Source organism: Spermophilus citellus (assembly GCF_964194105.1).
Source record: "Spermophilus citellus genome assembly, chromosome: 4".
NCBI lineage: Eukaryota > Metazoa > Chordata > Mammalia > Rodentia > Sciuridae > Spermophilus > Spermophilus citellus.
The window spans coordinates 145,982,540-146,009,538 of NC_138185.1; the positions used below are offsets into that span (position 1 = coordinate 145,982,540).

General features: G+C 34.6%; 3 protein-coding genes across 3 annotated transcripts; all 3 read right to left on the reverse strand.

Moving 5' to 3' along the window:
• Nucleotides 1-1,785: 1,785 nt before the first annotated feature.
• Nucleotides 1,786-2,733, reverse strand: LOC308646188 (olfactory receptor 4F15-like; the record flags this gene model as incomplete). Its single annotated transcript, XM_081288856.1, has 1 exon — nt 1,786-2,733. The coding sequence occupies one exon, from the start codon at nt 2,731-2,733 to the stop codon at nt 1,786-1,788; it is 948 nt and encodes a 315-aa protein (XP_081144982.1).
• An 8,940-nt stretch (nt 2,734-11,673) lies between these two features.
• Nucleotides 11,674-12,621, reverse strand: LOC308646187 (olfactory receptor 4F15-like; the record flags this gene model as incomplete). Its single annotated transcript, XM_081288855.1, has 1 exon — nt 11,674-12,621. One exon carries the CDS (start codon nt 12,619-12,621, stop codon nt 11,674-11,676), a length of 948 nt encoding a protein of 315 aa, XP_081144981.1.
• A 10,172-nt stretch (nt 12,622-22,793) lies between these two features.
• LOC308646189 (olfactory receptor 4F15-like) lies at nt 22,794-23,741 on the reverse strand (the record flags this gene model as incomplete). The annotated part of the gene is made up of 1 exon (XM_081288857.1): nt 22,794-23,741. The coding sequence occupies one exon, from the start codon at nt 23,739-23,741 to the stop codon at nt 22,794-22,796; it is 948 nt and encodes a 315-aa protein (XP_081144983.1).
• Between the last annotated feature and the right edge of the window lie 3,258 nt (nt 23,742-26,999).

Below are 26,999 nucleotides of genomic sequence, written 5' to 3' on the forward strand. Positions count from 1 at the left end.
TTAATTTTTGTCATCAAATATTTCAAGGCAGAACTCTTCCTAAAGACAGAGTATAAATATGTGGAATTTTACAAGAAAAACCAGACCATCTGAATATGCCTAACATGCCAGGAGTTTCCACACATATTGTCTGACCTAATTTTCACAATATCCCCATAAAGTGTACCTCATTGTGAAGAAGTTGCATCTGGGGAAGTTCAACTTGTTGGAATACACAGAACCGGAAGGCAGCATGACTGGGGTGCACATCTAAAGGGCTCTGGCTCCTATTACTAAGGTGTCATCCAGACTCTGTAGTCCTAGTGACTTTTTTTTTCCTTTCCATGGCAAATAACTAATTTTTATAGCATTTCAGAGGATTTTCTCCATATGGTTCTTTGATGAAAAAGTGCTCAAAGCCCAAAACTTAATTTGATAAAACTTTGAATTATTTTAATAAAACTTCTTGGATCCCTCATTGTGTGTATATAGGAATTTGATATAAAATTCACCAGAAATTTACTTTAAATATGAGGAAGAATGTGAAACAAAGATTACATTAAGATAATATGATTAAGTTTGTGGTATAGGTCATTAACATCATTGTTTGTGATCAGATCTTTTTCATGAATAATGCTGATTCTATATGTGACTAGGGCTTGAAATATATTTTCAACCCAGAGAAACAAGCAACACATTTTTGTTTGCATGGTGTTAATTAAGAGTGTTGTTGTCAGTGTTGGACATATTTAGTACAGATGGTATCATCTGGGGTGATGAATTTAAGAGTTATGTGTTTTAGATAAGATAGGCATATGGACAACTTGATACTTCTTAGTTTTTGAGTTTCTAAAGTGAGAACATCATTTGGTAATGTACCTATTCTTAAATACAAAAGAAAAACAGCAATTCAATTACAACAATTATATACATGAGAGTGTAATAGAATTTATATCTTTGAGGTCATTTTATTTATTTTTTTCTTCAGGTGGTCAATTTCTTGCTTTATTTTGGTCTATAGTTCTTGAGCAGGAACTAAGAGCTGACTCTTGGTATATCAGAAGTCAAATGACTTTTGTTGAAGTCAGATGGTGACATCTGTGGTAACTGAAACGATAGGTGGCCACTGTCTTGCTGAATCAGTTCATAGCTGAAGAGACACTTGAACTTCTGGTTTTAAGGGGCTTGTGCAAAGTAGAGAATCAGAGTATTTATTCAATTGAGATAATACTAAATTACAGAATCTCAATAGCCTCCTAGAGGGTCACAGGAGTTTGCATCCCAATATGTTTATGAACATATGCATGTCTCCTTTCTTGGTATAATCTCCTCACTGATTTTTCAAAAACACTGCTTCCAAATGAACTATGTGCAGTTAAATTTAGTCTCAGATATTATTTGGAGGGAATGGATGTGAGCAACTAATTAGAATTAGCTCTATCTATATAACCATTATTTGAGATGATTCCTCGTGTTCAACAAAGCAAGTTTGAGGTTACTTAACACTCTATGTGAAACAGAAAGGATGTAATTATATTTATGCCCAAATGATCACAAGTTAATTCATATAACCTTATTTATTCAAATTCTTTCTCCTCCTAAAAATTTCATAGTGGATTTTCATTTTTAATGTTAGTAAAAAGAAATGAGCAAATGCTTCTTCTGGAGGAAGAAAACACATAGTCTTACTATGGGTAGGCACAACTCATTGAGGTAGCTGTCATATTCAGTTGGCCATGTTAACTGGCAAATGCATAAGAGTAGATGTCCAGCAGGCAGGTGGATGTACGGTTTCGGTGTCCATGATCAGCAAAATCTGTCATAATGAAACTTCTTGTTCAGTCTTTGTGTTGCTATCTTTATATCTTTGTTTCTCAATGTATAGATGAGAGGATTCAAGGCAGGGGTGATAGCAAAATCAACAATAAACATGTATTTGTCAACTGATGATGTGGGAAATGGCCACATATAGATAAATATGCATGGAGTGAAAAATAGAACCACTACAGTGATGTGAGCTGACAATGTGCCAAGAGCCTTGGACAAGTCCCCAGAGGAACGTTTCCAGACAGTGACCAAAATGAAGACATAGGAAAGGAGAAGCAGAAAAAAGGTGCCTATGGTCATGACACCACTGTTGGCAGTAACAACAAACTCAAAGTTGGCTGCATCAGAGCATGCAAGCTGTATGATCCTGGGAAAGTCACAACAGAAGCTGTCTATTTTATTAGGACCACAAAAAGGCAAGTTGATAACAAATGAAAACTGAGTCATAGCATGTATCACTGCTGTTACCCAGCTGATGACTATCAACAGAACACATGTTCTTGGTTTCATAATGGTCAAGTAGTGGAGAGGTTTGCAGATGGCTACATACCTGTCAAATGCCATGGCTATCAGCAGCACCATCTCTACTCCTCCCATGGTGTGGATGAAGCATGTCTGTGTCATACAACTTTGGAAGGAAATTACTTTGTGTTCCGTTAACAGGTCTGTGATCATCCTGGGAACTGTGGTAGAGGAGAGTACCACATCATTGAAGGACAGGTTGGCCAGCAGGAAGTACATTGGAGAATGTAAGTGAGAATCAGCAATAACCAAAAAGACAATGAAGAGATTTCCCAGGATGATCCCTAAGTAGAGCAAGGAGAATGTTATCATGAGAATAACTTTAGTTTCCCAAGAACCTGAGAGTCCCAGCAGCACAAACTCAGAAACCACAGAGCCATTCAGTCCATCCATTGCTTTGGTCATAAGAGCTGGTTTTGAACCACCTGTGGATAGAACATGATGAAGAATCAGAATCTGTGGTATTAACTTGTGCTTCCCATTCTGTGCACCAGAAACCCTTAGTTAAAAATCATTGAATTCACTGACAAACATGTAAATAAGTAAAGTAATAGAAACAGCAAATTACTGTGATTCAATTAAAAGGAAATTACACTGTATAGTATATGGGAACAAAATAATTTCTTTCCTTTTTTTATATGACCAGAAATGTTTGTTTTGCTTACTTTGCCTCTCTAGGATTTATGGAAATGTTTTCTAAATTCTTTCTGGGTGTTTTCCCAGCCTAATGATCTCAGGTTAACCAAAGTGTTCTCATACTATTCTGCTGCAATAAGACACATTTTTTTTTTTTTGCTTAATATATATTTCACCAGTGAAGTAGAAATTTACATATCAAGATTGTTATTCACACAATGTGTGGGCATCAGCACTGGCTACTTATGACCATTAAATTAATATGAACACCTGGTAATGAACAAAAATTTTCTTTAAATATTAATGTTAATAATTATTTTCATCCTTCATACAGAGCTTTGGTATAACCACTTCATTATTTTTAAAACCACACAATTCATGTGTAAATATTGTTAAATGAGACCCACTGTGTTAATGAATAATCTGAGTCTTAAATGGATAAGCCCTTAGAGCCATGATTTTTTATCCAGAGGTGTACGATACTGGTAACCCATACTCTTCAACCTGGCGCAAGGATAGCCCCTTCAAGGCACTCTGGAACTTGCCCAGATATCATTGAATTGTATTTCCTTTAAATTCTGTTGACTCCTATCAATGCAGCAAACTTTCTACTTAAATATGAAATAGCTGTATGGTGGACCCTTTCTAATTACACCTTACTCCACCCAACCCTTTACTGGCAATCCTTACTTTTTGTTTATAACATAAATTAAAATAATCCAGTTTATACAGATGCATTAGTTCTTGTGAAGAAATCTGAATTATGAATATTTCATGCCATTGTCCATTTTGGGTCATCATTTCTTTTTATGGTCTGTAGGATTTGATTCTCATTATCATGACTTTGTTTCTGTAACAAACAAATCTTGTCTTTGGATTCTTGGATTTATAATGCTGTTCTCCTTCCTACCTTTTGTCAATGAAATTCCCTTTGTTCACACTTTTGGCTGAAATCGCTCAATTTCTGAAGAAATTCCTTATCTCAAATTAGGAACATAAATGTGTTTTTTCTAATCCTGATGTTACAGCCACTGATTCATTGAACATTGAGCATTTGATGCAGAAACAAAGTTTCATATGGTGCAGGCACTCTATTCACCCATCATTTCATTCATTTAATGCTATTGTTATTCCTGAAGGTGCAACAGGTGTGAAGTTCTAAATGTTATATACTACAAATGACATATTGAAAATTTTTGAAAGAAAGTAGGACTCAAAGGGTAAGTTAAGCTAACCAACAAAAGATATCAAGAGTCTTTAAATTCTTTTTTTAATGAGAAAAAGTTGATCTCTAGTTTTTTCCATACACTATAAACGTCTTTTTCTGTTAATTGCAGCAGAATGCAAACTGTTTCTATTATAGCTCATTCTGAATTTTTACCCATTTCTTTAAAAATTTTTTTTATTATTGTATAATAATGCAAAAGAGTGGGTTTCATTGTGTCACATTCACACGTGCATGTAACAAAGTTGGGCCTATTTCATACTGTTCTGTACTTCTTGCTATTATACAATGGTCACTTCCCTTCTGTTCATCCTTCATTTATTTGATGATTCATGGACTATTCCTATATTTTTATTCAATATCATTCTTACTGATTTTAAATAGTACATGCAGATGAAATTTGCATGTTCCTTTATCTAAGGAATCCAAAGTATTGTGTCAAGAGTTGTATGTGGGATATACATAGAAAGTTCCAGCTCAACCTTCCTATCAACCTGTCAAACTCCAACTCACAGTCTTTTCACATAAACAATGCTTTTATAAATGTCTTAATTATTCTCTCAAATACCCAATAGTCACCCGATAGCAATCTGTCTTCCAGATTGCTTCTCCAGGGCTCAGTTTTTATATCCAAACATTTAATTCAGTTGCTTCCTCTTCATTTCTATTGTCATTTTCTTTCTTTTGCCTTCAATGTATGCATTTTTCCATCTTAACAATTGAAGAAGCCATTGTCTCTTTTCTTCCCCAAGCTCTGCCTCTTCAATAGTCTGTTTCCAGATCTGTTGCATATCTAAAGTCAAATATGATTACTTGCTAATACTATTGAAGGCCTTTTGTGGGTCTATCACAAATAAATTTAATTTATAGAGCATATCTCATATGATCCCAGGAGGTAATCAGTACAATTAGAATTTAGATGATATTTCCATAAATATTTTGGGAAGGGAATTAGTTAATCAGTCACTGGATAAATTAAAACTGTTTTTAAAAACAGGAAAAATCAGTAGAACAAATGAAGGGAATTGAGGAGAAAGAAGAAAAGATGGGAAAAGGGGAGGACTGTGGAATGAATCCAACCAAACTTGTGAATGTGCATGCATGATTACAGCATGGTGGGGGATGGAAAGGTAACAGTGGTTGATATGTTGTTTACATGTAAGAATATATCACAATGAAACTATTTTTCTGCATAATCAAAATGCACCTATTAAAAATTATATATATATATATATATATATATATATATATATATATATGCTAAATAATTTCTAAATTAGTGGGTGTGATGAAAAATGAAAACTCCAACATCGATTTGTGTTATACTTACTCAGAGCTACCACTACTGGAAACAGGCTTTTGTTGATGAACTTTCTTTGGATTTTACCTTACTTCTAAAATGAAGTCCAGTTTGTTTTCTGCAGTGAGAACTTCAGTGAGAAGGTGTCCTCCTCATTGCATATGAAAGGGACTCTGGGTGGAGAAACTTTTCAGCTGTGTGTTTTAATGGAGCAATGATTGGAAAGACTCTCCCTCTCTTTCTCTTGGGGATCCTTAGCCACCTACTTTCTCTCAACTTAGTCCTCAAGGGACATGAAACTGTCTGTGCTGGATTAGAGTTACTCCAGTCAAAGAAAATTAAAAGTTGGTTCAAACAGCAAAATGATGTTTAGCATTTGTTCTCTGGTGTGTGTAGAGGAAGTAACACTCTTCTATTTGTTGTGGGTCTCTGGTGTCACATGACTGAACCTAGATGTGTGTTCTTCAGAATTCTGTGGAGGGAAGTTCTGGCCAGCTCAGCATCACAATGTTGTCACTGTGCTGGTGACTTAAGGGCCCACTTGAACTTGTGCTTCCTGTGAGTCAGAGGAGCATTTGGGTCTCACCATTGTCAGTGCTTCCTTCAGTGGACGTCTGAAGTTCACAATTTGATTGTGAAAACATACTCTGGGTATTTCACTCAATGATGAAAATGGAAGGCAACCCCCTACTGTACTGCAATGTTAAAACAGCATATAGATCCAGTCTAATTTAATAAGGTTCTTACAATTCACTGGAGACATTTGTTCTGAAGGTGGCCTTCATTTCTCCTATCTCTTTTTTTTTTTGAAGTTTTAATATATTTTTTATTTTTTAGTTTTCAGCAGACACAACATCTTTGTTTGTATGTGGTGCTGAGGATTGAACCCGGGCCGCACGCATGCCAGGCAAGCGCGCTACCGCTTGAACCACATCCCCAGCCCCCATTTCTCCTCTCTTGATTTTGCTCACTGTTGGATGTCATAATCACCATGCTTGGACTACATCTTCTACTTCTGTTTCTATGTATAGGGTGAGCAGAGCACATACTGTAATCTCCCCTATCCACAATTTCCCTTTATTTCAGGTTCCCATTAAAAATTTCAGTGTGGGAAAAGGACGATTAGAGTCCAGTAAGACTATGTGGAGGGAAAAAAAGAGATAGACCATATTCACACAATTTTAATTGTAACATATTGTTTTAATGTTTCCACTGCATTGTTGTATATTGTTTTGAGTATCTTGCTGTGACACCTTTCAAGGTCAGCTTTTATCCTAAGCTAACTCAGTCACAAATGGCTGAGATATCACCTTATAATGAGAAAAGATTTTTGACCATGATTTTAGAGGTTTTGATCCATGATTACAGGGCCCTGTTCTTAGTGTCTGTGATAGTGAGAACTTCACAGCATATACACATGACTCAGCAAAACAACTGACATCTCTTTCAAAAAGTGAAAGCGAAAAAGAAGAAAGGGTTGAGATCCCAGTACCTTGTTTAAGGACATGGTACCAATGAGTGGAATATCTCTGACTGACTCCATCTTTGAAAGGTTTCACCATCTCACAATGACCCCAAACCAGGGACCAGGCCTTTATTTAATAGGTAGTACTTTGGGGGACACATAAAGTCCAAAGTATAGCTATAGTATATGTGTACCAGGAAAAGCAGTCAGAGAACGTAAAAGTTCACTATTTGTTCACTTGCTGGTGTATTTCAGACCCTTTTCTGGTACTACCATTTAATCATGATCAGTTCTACTCATTTGCAATTGAGGAAATAGGATGATGGTAGTCAAGTCACTTGTCCAATGTAACAGAGCTATGAAGTAAGGAATGTCTAAGCAGTAACATCTGGGGAGGTTATTGTTTTTGAGGAGAGTTGGAGGTTGTATATGATTTTGTTTTATCTTCAAAAAGCAATAATGATGTTGGTGATAAAGTAACAGAAGTCCTATCATTTTGTGAATGACTTTTAATTTCCAAATTTTATACTTTATTTATGATGTAACTTATTTATAAAAATTAAAACTTAGAAATTCTCCTATGCTATTTCACCATCAACCACACACTACACCTTGACTCAGGCAACCATCAATCTGTTTTGTTTGTTGGCATAGTTGTGCCTTATTTATTTTTTTAAATTCATTTTTATGGTATAGACTTGAGGGTTTAACATGAAATTTTGATGTGAATACACTTAGTAAAATGCTTTTTATAGTAAAATAAAATGAACACGTTCATCACTTTACACAGACATGTTCGGTGTGTGAGCATGTGGGTGTATGTGTGTCTGTGTGTGTGTATAGTAGGAATCTGTAGTATGAGTCTGTGTTTGTGGTTAGAGCTGCTACAATCTTCTCTCAGCAAAATGTTCTCTATGCAATAATATATTATTTACTATAATGCTCATACAGTAATTTTATCTCTAGATTACTCATACTGTTTAGTTTTCTTTTTAAAATTTATTTATTCTAGTTCTCCTTATTTCATCCTGCACTCTGTTCCTGGTAACAGGTCTGCTTCTTGCTATTCATTCAACTATTTTAAGTTTCTACATAAGAGTAAGTTCATACATTATTTATCTTTCTAAGTCTGGCTTATTTCATTTAGCCAGTTTACTCCAAATTGTAAAAAGTATCCTTTTATAAATTTTTAAAGTTAAATAATATTCCATAGCATAGGCATGGCACACTGTCTTTACCTGTTGGTCCACTGATGGAAACATAGGTTGATTTCATATTATGGCAATGAACATTGGAGTGCAGATATCTCTAGGATGTGTCTATTTAATTCCTTTTGTAATTTATCCAACAGAGAGATTGCTGAGTAAAATATTAGCTCCATTTTTATTTTTAAGAATATAATTATCCACAAAAGTTACATGTTTGCTTTCATACCAATATTGTTAAAGAGTCCCTTCTCCACATTCCCAATACCAACTTGATATCTCTTTACTTTTTGGTAATTGACATTGTGAGAGGAGTAATATGCCATTCCATCTTTTTTATTATTTGCAAATGATATAGTGTGTTCCCTTCTGAGCCTATGTTTCCTCATTGCAACTGAGATTCATCCGTGTTATGCTGAACATTAGTGGTTTTGTGTTATTGTGAAGTATTATTCCACTGAATGCCTATTCTACCCACTTCTCTCTATTTCTCCCACTTCTACTTCTCCCCACTTTAGAACTTTAGGGTTTGTCCAGTTTATACTGAATAAGAATAAAATTGTGTAAACACTGATATATTTACATCACATATAATTTTCATTTGCTCAGGTAAATAGCTAAGAGTAGGTTTACTGTGTCAAATGATTTAAACAAAATCTAATGATACATCTTTTAAAGAATTATACTGAAAAAGATGAAATGTGTGATCAATATCCATACAAAAGTTATATCTGTAAGTGAATATTTTATACTGTTAATGCATTGTTTTAAAAAGTTATGTGGCTCACCATAAAAACAAAGTAGATTCCTTCTGTCATAAACAGCTGGGAGATGGCAAAATTTATAGCATGCAGCTAGAGTTAGGTAACTTTACATGTTGGAGGACCCAATTTTCACTAGGGAATAAAATGGAACTTAATGGACATGTTCATGGAGCACAGACTAGTCCCAACTCTATACATCAGATGACAGAGACCCTGAGCACCGTGGATTACCCCACATTCCTTGCCCGTTTGCTCACCTTAAAACAATGTTTCTCACATACTAATGATATGATTGTAAATGAGTACAACTAATCTTGAAATCAGTATGGAGATTCTTCAAAAGCCTAGAATTGGAACCATTACATGATCGTGTTGTACCACCCCTCAGTAATTATTTTTAAGAATTAAATTCAACATACATACAAACATGCATGCAATTTATGCATACCCATGTTTATAGCAGTACAATTCACAATAGCCAAGCCTATGTTTGCCTCATTGGATGAATAGACAAAGAAAATGTGTGTTTTATATATATATGTATGTATGTATATATATATATATATATATATATATATACACACACACACACACACACACACACACACACACTCGCACACACATATACATAAAAAATGGAGGCTTACTTAGTCATAAATGTGAATCAAATTAGGTCATTTGCAGGAAAGTAGATGGAATTTGAGATTATTAATTGAAATAAGCCATACTGACAAAGTTAAGTCACATGTTTTTCTGTTGTTATATGGAAGCTAGAGAAAGAAGAGAGAAAAAACAGAGGCTCTCATAAAAATGATGGAGACCATTAGAGTAGATTAAGTGCACAAGTTTGAGAGAGAAGGGGAGTTCAAGGCAGGTACTGGGGATTGATATTGGCCAAAATTGAACACTTCACAACTAGTCTCACTATTATGAACAATTATAAAGCACTAGTACTAAATATTTTAAAAACAGAATTCATTGAGATTTTCTTTAAACGTGAGGAAGAAAGGGAAACAAACACACCATCACATTATTACATAGTATTAGAGGTATGTCAGTAATATCATTGTATGTGATCTCATTCTTTTCCATGAATAATGCTGATTCTACATTCTCATTAGTGCTTGAAATATATTTGTCCCAATGAAATAAACAGCACATTTTTGTTTGGACAGTGTGAATGGAGAGTATTATTGTCAGTATGGGACTTATTAACTGCGGATAGGAGTGTCTGTGGTGGTAAACATGAGAGTTCTGGGTTATGGGTATACTGGATTGACAGGCAGTTGCTTGGGACCCCTTGGTTTCTGAAATTCCTAAATTTAGAACACCATAAGACAGTGTGCCCTTTTCTCAACTGCAAAAGCAAGGCACAGACAGAATCAATTACACTGAATCTATACATGAAAGATGAAAATATAGTGTAATTTTAAAAAGTCTTTGAGTTCATTTGATTAATTTTTTTTGGTGGTCGTAAAAATTCTTTCTTACTTTAGTCTATAGCTATAGTTCCTTAAGTGTAACTAAAATGATGATTTCTGTCATATCAAATCAGATGACTTGTGTTGATGTGAGACAAAGATCACCTACTACCCAATCACATGTGTTTTCATCTATCATGCTAGCTGAAACCATAGTTGGCCACTGACTTGATGAACTATGCACATGCTGAAGGGACACCTTGCAGTTGCTGCTTTATGTGGCACTTATACAAAGCAGAGAATCATAGAAGTTCCTCAAAGGATAGAAGTCTTCAGACTAACACCTTTGTTAATTTTATGTAAATAGATAAATAATATTTAATTTACACATTGGTAAGAATGAAATAATATGAAGTGATTTACTTTTATCAGTAATGTTTCTTTAAACAACAGAAAGTGTTCCTAACAGTATGTCCTGGCTTTTGAAAACCTAGAATATTTTGCGTGAGAAATACAGGACATGACCAAGAAGCAATGTACCCTGAAAAGTGAATAAATACTCCCAATACCTTGTTCTTCAGTTGGGAAATATTTAACTGCAGGGTCTATGTAGTCTGCTAGTGAGCCAATTGAGGCTTGTATCTCAGCATGCTTTTCCACATGTGCATGCCTCCATTCTCAATATCATTTCCTCACTGATGGGTTCAAAGGTTAGCCTCCAAATAAACTATTTTCATTTAAGTTATGTCTCAGTAAGGAAATAGCCAAATGGTCATATAAAGTTTATAGGTGAAAGTTATTTATTGTTAAAACTCTGGATTTTTGTTTTGGATCTGGTTTTATAGGTACTCATCACATTATGAAAAGTGTTCATTAATGAAACAAAAATAGAGAGGTGAGTTAAAAAAAATTGTTTCAGGTTTTGTTTGGAGGGAATGATAGATCTACTAGTCCCACATATATAACCATTCATTGTAATATTTTATGACATTCAACAATTTAAGTGTGAATTTATTTGCAAACTCTAGGGGAGAGAAAGGGAATGTCATTACATCCTTGTGATCAAGTGATCACAGGTTAAATCATATGACCTTGTTTATATACATTGATTCTGTATCCTAAAAAAAAGAAAACAGCAAACTTTTAACACAGTAGAATCATTTCTGAAGTAAATACTGTATAGGAGGAATAGACATAATCCTAGTATGAATAGGAACAGGTCAGTGATGTAGATGTCACTACAATTGAGCACATTGAAGTACAGATGCCTAAGTGGAGGTGTCCATCACACAGGTGAAAGTAGTTCCTGAGCTCTCATTGACATACTAGTCAGCAGAATCTGTCACAATGACACCGTTTGCTCAGTCTTTGCATTGCTATCTTTATATCTTTGTTTCTCAATGTATAGATGAGAGGATTCAAGGCAGGCGTTATAGCAAAATCAACAATAAACATGTATTTGTCAACTGATGATGTGGGGAAAGGCCATATGTAGACAAATATGCATGGAATAAAAAATAGAATCACCACAGTGATGTGAGCTGACAATGTGCCAAGAGCCTTGGACAAGTCCCCAGAGGAACGTTTCCAGACAGTGATCAAAATGAAGGCATAGGAAAGGAGGAGCAAGAAGAAGGTGCCTGTTGTTAAGATGCCACTATTTGCAGTAACAACAAACTCAAAGTTGGCTGCATCAGAGCATGCAAGCTGTATGATCCTGGGAAAGTCACAACAGAAGCTGTCTATTTTATTAGGACCACAAAAAGGCAAGTTGATAACAAATGAAAACTGAGTCATAGCATGTATCACTCCTGTTACCCAGCTGATGACTATCAACAGAACACATGTTTTGGGGCTCATGATGGTCAAGTAGTGGAGAGGTTTGCAGATGGCTGCATACCTGTCAAATGCCATGGCTATCAGCAGCACCAATTCTGCACCTCCCATGGTGTGGATGAAACATGTCTGTGTCATACAGCTTTGGAAGGAAATTACTTTGTGTTCCGTTAACAAGTCTGTGATCATCCTGGGAACTGTGGTAGAGGAGAGTCCCACATCATTGAAGGACAGGTTGGCCAGCAGGAAGTACATTGGAGAATGTAAGTGAGAATCAGCAATAACCAAAAAGACAACGAAGAAATTTCCCAGGATGATCCCTAAGTAGAGCAAGGAGAATGTTATCATGAGAATAACTTTAGTTTCCCAAGAACCTGAGAGTCCCAGCAGCACAAACTCAGAAACCACAGAGCCATTCAGTCCATCCATTGCTTTGTTCATAAGAGCTGGTTTTGAACCACCTGTGGATAGAATATGCTAAGAGTCAGAATTCGTGGTACTAATGTGCATTCTAATTTATGCTGCTACTTCTTTCTGTGGGTCTCCAAGCCTACAGTTAAAAATCATAGAGTTAAATACGAAGCATGTAAATAAATAAAGTAATAGGAGTGTCAAATTATTGTGATCCATTTAAAAGGACAGAACACAATATATCACATGGGAATAAAATAATTTCTTTGTTTTTTTCCTATGACCAGAAATTTTTGTTGTGCTTTATTTGTCTCTTTATGATTTATAGACACATTTTCTAACTTATTTCTGGGTATTTTCTCAGCCTAAAAATCTCAAGTTACCAAAAGTATTCACACATTATTATTCTGGAATAAGCTACAATTTTTTCTTTGCCTAATATATAGAGATTTTCATTTCAAGATTGTTATTCACATGATGTGTGGACATCAACATTCAAAAAATTATGTCCATTAAAATGAACACCTTGTAGTGAGGTAAAACATTATAGTACTTTTTATTTACATTTTTATGCATAGTTTTGTTCTAATCACATCTTCATTTTTAAACAACACAACATTTCACATGAAGATAATGAGATCCGTTATGTAAATAAAGAATCTGAGTTTCAAATGGATAAGCTGTCAGCCAGAACTTGGACCCAGAGGTGCAGGATACTGGAATCCATGCTATTGAATATGCCACAACAAGAGCCCCTGTAAGCATACTCCGGAACTTGCCCAGATATCATTCTAGAGTACTTCCTTAAATTTCCTGTTAACTTCTGTTGACTCTTATAAATGCAGCAAACTTTCTATTTAAAAAATGAAATATCTGAATCTTGGACCCTTTTTAATTACTCCTTTTTCTACCCAACCCTTTGTTGGCAATTCTTAGTTTTTGTTTATTCCATTAGTCAAAATAATCCAGTTTGTACAGATGCATTTTTTATTGAGAAGAAATCTGAATTACGAATATTTCATGCAATTATCCATTTCAGTCATCATTTTTCTTTATATTCTGTGGGACTGGATTCTGTTTTCATGACATTGTTTTTGTAACTCCTTTTGTTGTTGGGTTCTTGGCATTATGAAGCAGTTCCCCTTTTTACCTCTTGCCAATGAAATTATTTGTTCAAATTCTTGGATGAAATCTCTCAATTTTTGAAGAGATCAGCCTGATCTCACATTAGGAAGATGAGTATGATTTTTCTAATACTAAAGTTATGATCCTATTGCCTTGGCTTTTGGTTCATTGAACATTGAGCATTTGATACAGAAATGTTTAATTAGATATAAAACAAGATATCCCTAATGACTATATCTTCTTAAAGAAATGAACAGTTTCATATGGTGAAGATATTTTATTGGTCCATCATTTCATTCATTTAATGCTATTGTTATTCCTGACAGTGCAATAAGTTGAAGTTCTAAATCTTATATACTACAAAGAACACATGGAAACTTTTTAAAGAAAGTAAAATTCAAAGGTCATGTTAAGCTACCGAAAAAAGACATCAAGAGTCTTTAAAAATTTTCTATTAAGAAAAAGTTAAATTCTAGTTTGTTCCATTCACTATAAATCTATTTTTCTGTTAATTACAATACAATGCAAACTGTTTCTATTACAGCTCTTTCCCAATTTTTCTCCTACATTTCCTATAAAATCTTTTTCATTCGTATATAATAATTATTCAAAAGACTGGGTTTTATTATGGCACATTCATACATGCACATAACATAATTTGGTCAATTTCCTACTATACTATACTTCTTGCAATTACACAATTGGCGTTTCCCTTCTTATCCTTCAGTTTTTTTGTGACTCATAGGATTTCCCTATTTGTTTTATTCATTATCAATTATACTCATTTTAAATGGTACTTATATATTAAATTTTAGTCATCTGCTCTATCCTTGGAATCTAGAGTACTATGTTCAGAGTTGTATGTAGTGTATGTGTAGAAAAGTTTCACCTTGAACACACCATCTTGTGATATAATACAGTACTTTAATAAATGTTCATTAATAAATCTCTATTATTTTGTAAAATGCCCAATAGTCACCTGATAACACTCTTGTCTGTTCTCTGCATTCCTTCTCAGGTAACAATTTTTCCATCCAAACATTCTATTCAGTTTTTTTCTCTTCATTTCTATCATCATTTGCATTTTTTGCTTTCAATGTATATATTTTTCCATCTTGACAATAGAAGAAGCCATTGTTTCCTTTGTTCCCAAGTTCTTCCTATTCTATAATTTGTTTCTAGATCTGGTGCATATCTATAGTCAAATATAATCACTTGGTACTCCTACTGAAAGCCTTTGGTGGGCCTATCACAAACATATTAAATTTCTAGGGCATATCTCATAAGATTCTGAGAGGACATTAGTACAATTGAAATTTAGAGGGTGTTTCCTTAAACATTTTGGGATGGGGTTTAATTAACCAATCACTGGATAAATTAAACCTGTTTCCTTCTGTCTATTTTTATTTTTTAAAAGAGGAAAGATCAGTAGAACAGATGAAGGGGATTAAGGAGGAAGAGGAAGAAAGTACTGGAAAAGGGAAGAACTGTGGAATGAATCTGACCAAACTTGTGAACATGTATGCATGATTATGGCATAGGAGGGGAAGGAAAGGTAACAGTGGCTGATATGTTGTTTACATGTAAGAATATGTCACAATGAACCTAATTTTCTGCCTAATTAAAATGCACTAATTAAAAATTATAAATATAATTAGAAATATAGAGATATAGATATAAATGCTAAAATAATTCCTAAATTAATGGATTGATGAAAATTAAAAACTATAAAATCAGTTTTTGATATACTTACCCACAGTCCCACTACTGGAAAATGGTCCTTCTTCTTGAGGAACAAACTTTGGATTCTACCTTAAGTCTGAAATAAAGCCCAGTTTGCTTTTGGCAGTGATGATATGTTGTCCTCCTGTGTCCTCCCTTCCTGTGGAGAGGACTGTGGGTTGTTAAATTTTCATGTTTGTTTTTAACAGAGCCATGTGGGGAAAGAGTCTCCTTCTCTTTCTCCTGAGGATCCTTAGCCACCTCTTTCTTTCAATGTAGTCCTCAAGGGATATGAAACTGTCTGTGCTAGATCCGAGTTACTCTAGTCAAAGAAAAATTAAAAGTTGGTTCAAACAGCAAAATTATGTTTAGAATTTGTTTCTCTGGTGTATGTAGAGGAAGTGACACTCTTTTATTTGTTGTGTGTGTCTGGTGACACAGACTGAACCTAAATGTGTGTTCTGGGGGCATCTCTGAAAGTTAGAGTTCTGCTGAGGGCAGTGCTGTCCAACTCACTGGGCTGGTGACTTAAGGGCCCACTTGAACTTGTGCTTCCCGTGAGTCAGAGGAGCATTTGGGTCTCACCATTGTCAGTGCTTCCTTCAGTGGACGTCTGAAGTTCACAATTTGATTGTGAAAACATACTCTGGGTATTTCACTCAATGATGAAAATGGAAGGCAACCCCCTACTGTACTGCAATATTAAAATGACATATAGATCCAGTCTAATTTAATAAGGTTTTTACAATTCACTGGAGACATTTGTTCTGAAGGTGCCCTTTATTTCTCCTGTCATGCTTTTGCTCATTCTTGGATGTCATAATCACCATGCTTGGACTACATCTTCTGCTTCTGTTTCTACATATAGAGTGAGCAGAGCACATACTGTAATCTCTCCTATCCACAATTTCCTTTTATGTGATTTCAGGTTCCCATTAAATATTTCAGTGTGGGAAAAGGGTGATTAGAGTCTAGTAAGACTCTTTGGAAAAAAAAAGATATAGACCATACTCACACAATTTTAATTGTGATATATTGTTTTAATGGTCCCTCTACATCATTGTATATTGTTTTGTGTATCTTGCTGTGACAGCTTTTAAGGCCAGGTTTTATCCTAAGATGACTCTTAGTCACAAATGGCTGAGATATCACCTCATAATGAGAAAAAAAAATTCACTCATGATTTTAGAGGTTTTGATCCATAATTGTAGGGCCCTGTTCTTAGTGTCTATGGTAGTGAGCACATCACAGCTTATGCATGTTTCTCAGCAAAACAACTGACATCTCTTATAAAAGAAAAAAGTATGGCCTGACTTCCTTAACAAGACTCCTAAAGCACAATAAATAAAATCAAGAATCAATAAACGGGATGGATTCAAACTAAAAAGCTTCTTCTCAGCAAAAGAAACAAATCATTTAGGTGAAGAGAGAGCCTAAAATATGGGAGCACATCTTTACCACATGCACACCAGCTAAAGTGCTAATCTCCAGGATATATAAAGAACCCAAAAACTTAATACCAAAAATCAAACACCCCAAACAATAAATGGTCTAAGGAACTGAACAGACACTTCTTAGAAGAATATATACAGTCTATTAACAAATATATGAAAAAGTGTTCAACATCTTTAGTAATTAGAGAAATGCAAATCAAAATTACGCAAAGATTTCATCTCACTTAGATCTAAATGGCAGTTTTCAAGAACATAAGGAATAATAAGTGTTGGTGAGGATGTGGAGGAAAAAGTATACTCATACATTGCTGGTGGGACTGAAAACTGGTGCAACCAATTTGGAAAGCAGTATGGAGATTCCTCAGAAATCTTGGAATAGAACCACATTTGATCCAGCTAACCTACTCCTTGGTCTATACCTAAAGGACTTATAATCAGCATACTATTGTGACACAGGCAAACCAATGTTTATATCAGCACAATTCACAATATTTAAATTGTGGAACCAACCTAGTTGCCCTGAATAAAGGAACTGTGGCATATATACACAATGGAATATTAGTCAGCATTGAAAGAGAATAAAATTATGCCATTTGCAGGTAAATGGATGGAGTTGAACAATATTATGCTAAGCAAAATAAGCCAATCCCCAAAAAACTAAAGGCTGAACATTTTCTCTGATTAATGGATGCTGATCTATGATTGGTGGTGGCATGGGAAGAAGAAGGAACTTTGGATTGGGCAAAGGGGAGGGTGGGGAGGGTTAAGGGGGTAGAGAAGATGGTGGAATGAGATGGTCATCATTACCCTAGGTACATGTATGATTGCACCAATGGTGCGTCTACATCATGTATAACCAGAGAGTAGAAATGTTGTGCTCCATTTGTGTATGATGAATTGAAATGCATTCTGATGTTATGTACACCTAAGTAGAAGAAATTTAAAAAGTAAACAACAATAGCAACAACAACAGAAACCCTATTACTTCAAAACCAAACCAAACAAAACACAGCAACAACAACAACAACAACAAAACTCCACTCACATTTCTTCCAGAAAGTGAAAGAGAAAAAGAAGAAAGGGTTGAGATCTTAGTACCTTGTTTAAGGACATGGTACCAATGAGTGGAATATCTCTGACTGACTTCTTATTTTAAAGGTTTCACCATCTCACAATGACCCCAAACCAGGGACCAGGCCTTTATTTAATAGGTAGTACTTTGGGGGACACATAAGGTCCAAAGTATAGCTATCGTATATGTGTACCAGGAAAAGCAGTCAGAGAACTTAAAAGTTCGCTATTTGTTCACTTGCTGGTGTATTTCAGACCCTTTTCTGGTACTACCATTTAATCATGATCAGTTCTACTCATTTGCAATTGAGGAAAGAGGATGACAGTAGCCAAGTCACTTGTCCAATGTAACAGAGCTATAAAGTGAGGAAGTATGACCAGTAGCATTTGGGGAGGTGGTTGTTTTTGAGGAGAGTTGGAGAGTGTATATGTTTTTTGTTTATCTTCAAAAAGCAATGATGGTGTTGGTGATACAGTAACGGAAGTTCTATCATTTTATTAATGCTTTATAATTTTTAATTTTTACATTTTATTTATGATGTAACTTATGTATAAAATTTAAAACTTAAAAATTCTCCTATGTTATCTCACTATCAACCACACACTACACCCTGACTCAGGCAACCACAAATCTATTTTGTTTGTTGCCACAGTTGTGCTTTTTAAAAAATTTTAAAATACATTTTTATGGTATAGACTTGAGTGTATAACATGATCTTTTGATGTGCATACACTTAGTAAAATGCTTTTTATATTAAAAGAATGAAAATGCTCATCACTTTACACAGACATGTTGGGTATGTGAGTGTGTGGGTGGATGTGTATGTGTATGTTTGTGTGTGAAGGAGTATGTAGTGCGAGTCTGTAGTTAGAGCAGCTACAATCTTAGCAAAATGCTCTGTATGCAATAACATTATTTACTATAATGCTCATGCGGTATGCTACATCTTTATGTTACTTGTACTATCTAATGTTCTTTTTAAAAATTAGTTTTAGTTCTCCCTATTTCATCCTCCACTCTGTTCCTGGTAACAGGTCTACTTGTTTCTATTCATTCAACTATTTTAAGTTTCTACATAAGAATAACTTCATACATTATTTATCTTTCTAAATCTGGCTAATTTAATTTAGCCAGTTCACTCCACATTGTAAAAATGTGTCATTTTACATTTTTTAAAACTAAATAATATTCCATAGAGAATGCATAACACACTTTCTTTCCCTACTGGCTCACTGATGGAAACATATTGATTCCATATTATGGCAATGAACATGTGAGTGCAGATATCTCTAGGAAGTATCTATTTAATTCTTTTGGTAATTTATCCAACAGAGAGATTGCTGAGTAACATATTAGCTCCATTTTAATTTTAGGGAATATTCACATTGACTACATGTTTGCATTCATACCGACATTGTTAAAAAGTCCTTTCTCCACATACTCAACACCAACTGGATATCTCTTTACTTTTTGATAACTTGACATTGTGAGAGCAGTAATATGCCATCCCATCTTTTTTTATTTGCAAATGATATAGTGTGTTCCCTTCTGAGTCTATGTTTCCTCATTGCAACTGAGATTCATCTGTGTTATGCTGAGCATCAGTGGTTTTGTGTTATTGCTAAGTGTTATTCCACTGTATGCTTGTTCTCCCCACTTCTCTCCACTTTTCAAACTTCCACTTCTCCCCACTTTAGGGTTTGTCCAGTTTATACTGATAAAAGTAGAATTCTGTAAACACTGATATATTTATGTCACATATAATTATCATTTGCTCAGGTAAATAGCTAAGAGTAGGTTTGCTGTGTCAAATGATTTAAACTAGATTTAATGATACATCTTCTAAGGAATTGTACTCAAGATAAAATGTGTGGTTAATATCTACACAATGTTATACCTATAGCTGTATTTTTTAGAGTGCTAATGCATTGTCTTTAAAATATTTTATTTCCTAAATTTGTATGGGCTCACCATAATACCAAAGTAGTTTCCTTCTGTCACAAACAGCTGAGTGATAACAAATTTTATAGTGTGCAGCTGGAGTCAGGTAATGTTACATGTTGGAGGACCTAATTTTCACTAGAGAATAAAATGGAATTTAATGGATGTGTTCATGCAGCACAGACTAGTCCCAACTATATACATCAGATGACGGAGACCCTGAGCCGACCCTGTGGATTACCCCATGTCCCTTGCCTGTTTGCTCACCTTAAAGCACTGTTTCTCACTTACACACTACTGATATTGTAAATGTGTACAACCACTCTTGAAATCAGTATGGAGGTTCTTCAAAAGCCTAGAAATGGGACCATTACATGGTCCTGTTGTACCATCCATCAGTAATTATCCTTAAGAATCAAAGTCAACATATATGCAAACATGCATGCAGTTCATGCATACCCATGTTTATAGCAGCACAATTCACAATAGTCAAACTATAGAACCAGCCTAGGTTTGCATCATTGAATGAATAGACAAAGAAAATGTGTCATCTTATTTGAAAGTTTACTGAGTCATAAAGAAGAATGAAATTAGGTCATTTGCATGAAAATGAATGAAATTTGAGATTATTAAATGAAATAAGCCAGAAGGACAAAGTTAAATCATGTTTTCTCTTGTTATGTGGAAGCCAGAGAGAGAAGAGAGAGAAAAGGAGAAGACCTCATAAAAATAGCAGGATGTCAGTAAAGATGAGGGAGGGGCCCAGGGTGAGAGAGGAGGAGAGTTGAAGACAGGTAATGGATAATGATATTGCCCAAAATATGTTACATTTGTGTATGCATCTGTCACAATAAATGTCATTATTATGTACAATTATAAAGCACTAATAAAAAATTTTAAAAATAGAATTCATTGAAATTTGCTTTAAGTGTGAGGAAGAAAGGGAAACAAACAGGCCATCACATTATTAGAGAGTATTAGATTTATGTCAGTAAAATCATTATATGCGATCACATTCTTCTCCGTGGATTATACTGATTCTAAATTCTCATTAGGGCCTGAAATATATTTGTCACACAGTAAAATAAAAAACACAGTTTTTCTTGGACAGTGTGAATAGAGTATTATTGTTGGTATGGGACATGTTAACTGCAGATAGCAGCATTTAGAGTTTTAAACATTATAATTCTGTGTTGTGAGTACACTGGAACAACAGGCAGTTGCTTGGGATCTCTTGGTTTATGAATTTCCTAAATTGAGAGCATCATAAGATGCTTTTTTAACCCTCTAATGAACAAACAAGGCAAAGAAAGAATCAATTACAATGAATCTATACAGGAAAGTATAATGTAATTTTAAAGAGTCTTTGAGTTCATTTGATTTGTTTTCTTTTCTTTTTGGGGGTGGTGGTGGTGGTGGTGAAAATCTTACTTAATTTGGTCCATAGCTATAATTTCTTAAGTGTGACTAAGACGATGATTCCAGTCATATCAAAGTCAGATGACTTGTGTTGGTGTGAGATAAAGGTCAGCTATCACCATGCTAGCTGAAACCATGGTTGGCCACCAACTTGCTGAACCATGCTCCTGGCTCTAGGGACACCTTGCACTGCTGGCTTATGTGGGACTTTTTCAAGGCAGGGGTGATAGTAAAATCAACAATAAACATGTATTTATCAACTGATGATATGGGGAAAGGCCACATATGGATAAAGATACACGGAGTGAAATAGAGAACCACCACAGTGATGTGAGCTGACAGTGTACCAAGAGCCTTGGACAAGTCCCCAGAGGAACGTTTCCAGACAGTGACCAAGTTATTCAAAGGATGGAAGTCTTTAGGCTAACACCTTTGTTAGTATTATGTAAAGAAGAAATAATATTTAATTTACACTTCTGTGAAAGCAAAGCAATACTAAAAGAGAGTGGTTTACGTTTATCAGTGATGCTTCTGTATTTTATACAACAGAAAGTGTGCTTGACAGTATGTTCTGGCTTTTTTAAACACCTAGAATATTTTGTGTGAGGAAGACAGGACATGACCAAGAGGCAATGCACCTTTAAAAGTGAATAAATGCTCCCAATACCTGTTCATCAGTTGGGAAATATCAAACTGTAGGGTCTATGTAGTCCACTAGAGGGCTAACCAAGGCTTGTATCCCAGCATGCTTTTCCACAGGTGCATGCCTTCCTTCTCAATATCATTTCCCACTGATGGGTGCAAATATTAGTCTCCAAATATACTACTTTCAATTAAATTTTGTCTCAGCAAGGAAATAGCCAAGGGTCAGGTGGAGGGTATAGGTGCAAAGTACTTATTGTCCTATTGTGAGTTTTGTTTTGGATATGGTTTTATAGGTACTTATTACATTGTGCAAAGTGTTTAATTAATAATGAAACAAAAATTAGGTAACATTGAAAAAATAAATTTTGTTTTAGTTTTTGTTTGCAGGGAATGGATCTAAGTAACTAGATAGATCTACTAGTCCACCTATATAATCATTCATCATGATATTTCCTGACATTCAAAAATTTAAGTTTGAAGTTATTTGCTAACTCGATGGGAAACAGAGGGGATGTAATTATATCCCATGATCATGTGATTAGAAGTTAAATCATATGACTTTGTTTAGATACATTGCTTCTGTGTACTAAAAAAAAACAAACAAAAAATAAAAACAAAAAACCTTAACACGGTACACGCATTTCTAATGTTAGCAGAAAGCATTGAGTAAATTCTGTAGAGGATGAATAGACGTAATTCTAGTGTGAATAGAAGGAACTGGCCATCAATGTAGATACCACTTTCAACTGAGCACATTAAATGGGCAGTTGCCTAAGTACAGGTGTCCATCATGCAGAGCTCAGGAGCTCTCAATGACAGACTAGTCAGCAGAATCTGTCACAATGACACCGTTTGCTCAGTCTTTGTGTTGCTATCTTTATATCTTTGTTTCTCAATGTATAGATGACAGGATTCAAGGCAGGGGTGATAGCAAAATCAACAACAAACATGTATTTGTCAACTGATGATGTGGGAAATGGCCACATATAGATAAATATGCATGGAGTGAAAAATAGAACCACTACAGTGATGTGAGCTGACAATGTGCCAAGAGCCTTGGACAAGTCCCCAGAGGAACGTTTCCAGACAGTGACCAAAATGAAGACATAGGAAAGGAGGAGCAGGAAGAAGGTGCCTATGGTTATGACACCACTGTTGGCAGTAACAACAAACTCAAACTTGGCTGCATTAGAGCATGCAAGCTGTATGATCCTGGGAAAGTCACAACAGAAGCTGTCTATTTTATTAGGACCACAAAAAGGCAAGTTGATAACAAATGAAAACTGAGTCATAGCATGTATCACTCCTGTTACCCAGCTGATGACTATCAACAGAACACATGTTTTGGGGCTCATGATGGTCAAGTAGTGGAGAGGTTTGCAGATGGCTGCATACCTGTCAAATGCCATGGCTATCAGCAGCACCATTTCTGTTCCTCCGAAGGCGTGGATGAAGCATGTCTGTGTCATACAACTTTGGAAGGAAATTACTTTGTGTTCTGTTAACAGGTCTGTGATCATCCTGGGAACTGTGGTGGAAGAAAGTCCCACATCATTGAAGGACAGGTTGGCCAGCAGGAAGTACATTGGAGAATGTAAGTGAGAATCAGCAATAACCAAAAAGACAACGAAGAAATTTCCCAGGATGATCCCTAAGTAGAGCAAGGAGAATGTTATCATGAGAATAACTTTAGTTTCCCAAGAACCTGAGAGTCCCAGCAGCACAAACTCAGAAACCACAGAGCCATTCAGTCCATCCATTGCTTTGTTCATAAGAGCTGGTTTTGAACCACCTGTGGATAGAACATGATGAAGAGTCAGAATTCATGGTACTAATGTGCATTCCCCATTTATACTGCTACTCCTTTCTGTGGGTCAGACAGCCTTAGTTTAAAATCATTGAGTTGACTCAAAGAAAATATAAATCAAGGAGCTAGATAATGGAAGAGGAGAGTAATTTTGTAAAAAGAGAAAGAAATTTAACAAGAAATGCACACTTTGTTTTATTTTCCTTTTATTTTTTCCACAAGCAGAATTTTTGTGTCTTTTTAATTTTTTTTCTGCCAAGGATTTCTAGATATTTGCTGTGACATCTTTCCTAGGTGTTTACCTAGCCTGATAATATCAGTTGACTGAATTTCTTTATACATTATAATTGGTAGACTAATTACAAATATTTTGATGAATTTCTATTTTTGTCCAGTAAAAAGAGATATTCAGGCTGATACTGTTATCTTCTGTCATTTTATTCCAGTTTCTGTGTCAGTTTTGTTGTTTGTACATTATCATAGAGGTGAGGTGTTCATATTGAGATTATACACATGAAACATTTTAATCATAATTTTTGCATGGTCCTCAATATTCAATAACTTATTTTTAAATAAAAACTCACACATTTTTATTTGTATATAAGAATTTGTAAATAAATTTGTATCTACTCCTGTTTGTAAGTAAAAAAATTCTTAAACAATGGTATTTATAGATAACATAGTTATGAAGTTTCTGCATGCAGAGCTTCATTCTTTGAGTTAGGCTCATTATATAAATGAATAAACTTAGACATAGAGTATTGTGGTGTGAGAGCTGGGACTTGTATCCTCAGATGTTGAACACCATAATCCATGCTCTGGACCATGATTCTGTACTGTTTAGGATAGTCCCTTCAGGTATACTTGGAACTTGCCCAAATATACTTACATTAAGATTGCTTTAACTTTGCATCCTTTTGCTTTTAAACATAGTAAACCTTTATTAAAAGGAATCTGAAATTTGGGTCCTCTCTATTCACTATTTTTTTTCTACCTAGCTGTTCGTTGTCAATCCTCAATTTTTGTTAATTCAATAAGGCAAAACAATCCAGATTTCACATATGAATACTGGTGGAGAGGAAATCTGAATTCTGAACATTTTATATAAACATAAATTTTCAGTCATTTTCTTCTGCTCACCCTTAATTGTGGGTGTGACTCAGGTATGTTCAATTTGTTTTATTCATCAGTTTACTCATTTTCAAGTACCTATATGTCAAATTTTAGATCATCAGCTTTTTCTTTGGAAACCAGAGTTATATGTATAAAGATGTATGTGGGATACCTACACACAAGTTCCAATTCAACCCTCAAGTTAACAAAAAATCAAATCTGAATTCACTATCTTATAATTTAATCCCATGACTTCATAAATTTATTTACCATTGTTTCAGATGTACAATATGGATACCTTATTGTACTTTTTGATAAATACACAATTAATGTTTTGTAATGTTTCTCAATTTGTTGTCTCCCTTTCATTTCCACTGTCATGTGTTTTGGCTTTAAGTTTACATATTTTCCTGTCTTGAGACTTGAAAAGCTCACTGCCTCCATTCATCCACACATTCTGCCCATTCTATTTTCTGTTTTCAGATCTATGTAAAGTCAAATCTCCTCACTAGGTTTTCCTACTGAAAGCCTTTGATGAGTCTATCACACGGATACTCTGCAACTACCTGAGCATATCACTAGAAACTTAAGAGGACATCAGCACAATTTGAAACTGGAAGGAATTTTGGGGGAGTAAATTTACAAGTTATTAATAAATTTAAAAATTATTTTTTTGTAAAAATCTTAATAAAGTAAGAATAACTAAGAAATATTATAATAGGTTTCTTTTAATACAAATTTAATTGGTAGTCATTTTATAATAATATTCAAAATATTAAATGAAGCAGAAAAGGGAGAAAGCCTACAGGCAGTCAGGTTTAAGTAGAGAAGATTAAATCAAGCAATACTTTTTCAGAAGAAGGTAACAAAACAATAATCATACAAAATTCAGATAATTATATTCCTTAAAAATAAGTTGTTTGAATGTAAAATATTAAATATAATATGATCTCCAATATATGAAATATTATTTTGAAATATGTTAAAGAGATGGCACTTATAAAGGAAGTAGATGTGCACTGTATACATCCAGTCAAAAATATAAAATTTTCTGAAACTTTTGAAATTTGGGACAAAATGGGAAGTCCAATCATGCTTATAGACAAAAAAAATTCAAAGTTATGAAAGTAAGAACTCTCTTAGAAATACATATGCAGAACTGCAGTGTTCATTTCATATCTAGTTCATCTTTTCAGATTTATCAAAGATAGGAAAATTCCACTTCTAAAATCAGAAAGTTTGATAGAAAATCTAATGGGAGGGAATGATTTCAATAGAAGATATCAGAAAATATTATAAACCTTTAATAACTAAACAATGATTAATTTGAGTTAAAATAGAAGAGAAAAATGGAAAAAGTCATTATATTTAGATATATATTAGGAAATTTAAAATACATTAAGGAAGGTACTAGAATTATATGGGAACAAGAGGAATTAATTAAAAAATCATAACATTCAATTTTGATTAAACATGTAGGTCAACATTAGAATCATCAAATGTATCTTTCCATACATCTGGTATCAAAATAGTTCCAGTTGATTAGAAGTATTAACAGTAAAGATAAAATGATAGAATTTGAATGTAATAGATGTAAATTAATTTTTTAAACCTATGCTTAAGAAGTATTTTCTAAATTCACTCCAAATCCAGAAGCTGGATTCCAGTTTTCAATCATTTTCTGAGCAGAATGACTACACCTGTGGTTGCTGTGGATGGGGAGGAAGAGTTGTGAGTCCCTGCTGGGGGAATGTGAAATGTGTGCTCACTCCAGAGGGTGATGGGGATTAGACATGAACACTATCGGCTCTGACTCAGCAGTCCTGTCATGGAATTATTTTGAAGGGAAATAAATACGTAACAAAATGTTTGTAATATTATTCTTGTTAGTATTTCTGATTTTGAGGGGACTAAGACAAAAGATAAAATTTCTATGACCAACTCACTTTCATTTCACTTGAGAGGTTATTTCCAGTTTGGGGAAATATAGATAGTACTGTAATTAATATATATTTTCATATAATAAAATGGGAGTTCATAACCCACTTGAATCAAATTGTGAAATACGATATATTAAGAACTTTGTAATGTTTTGAACGACCAACAATAA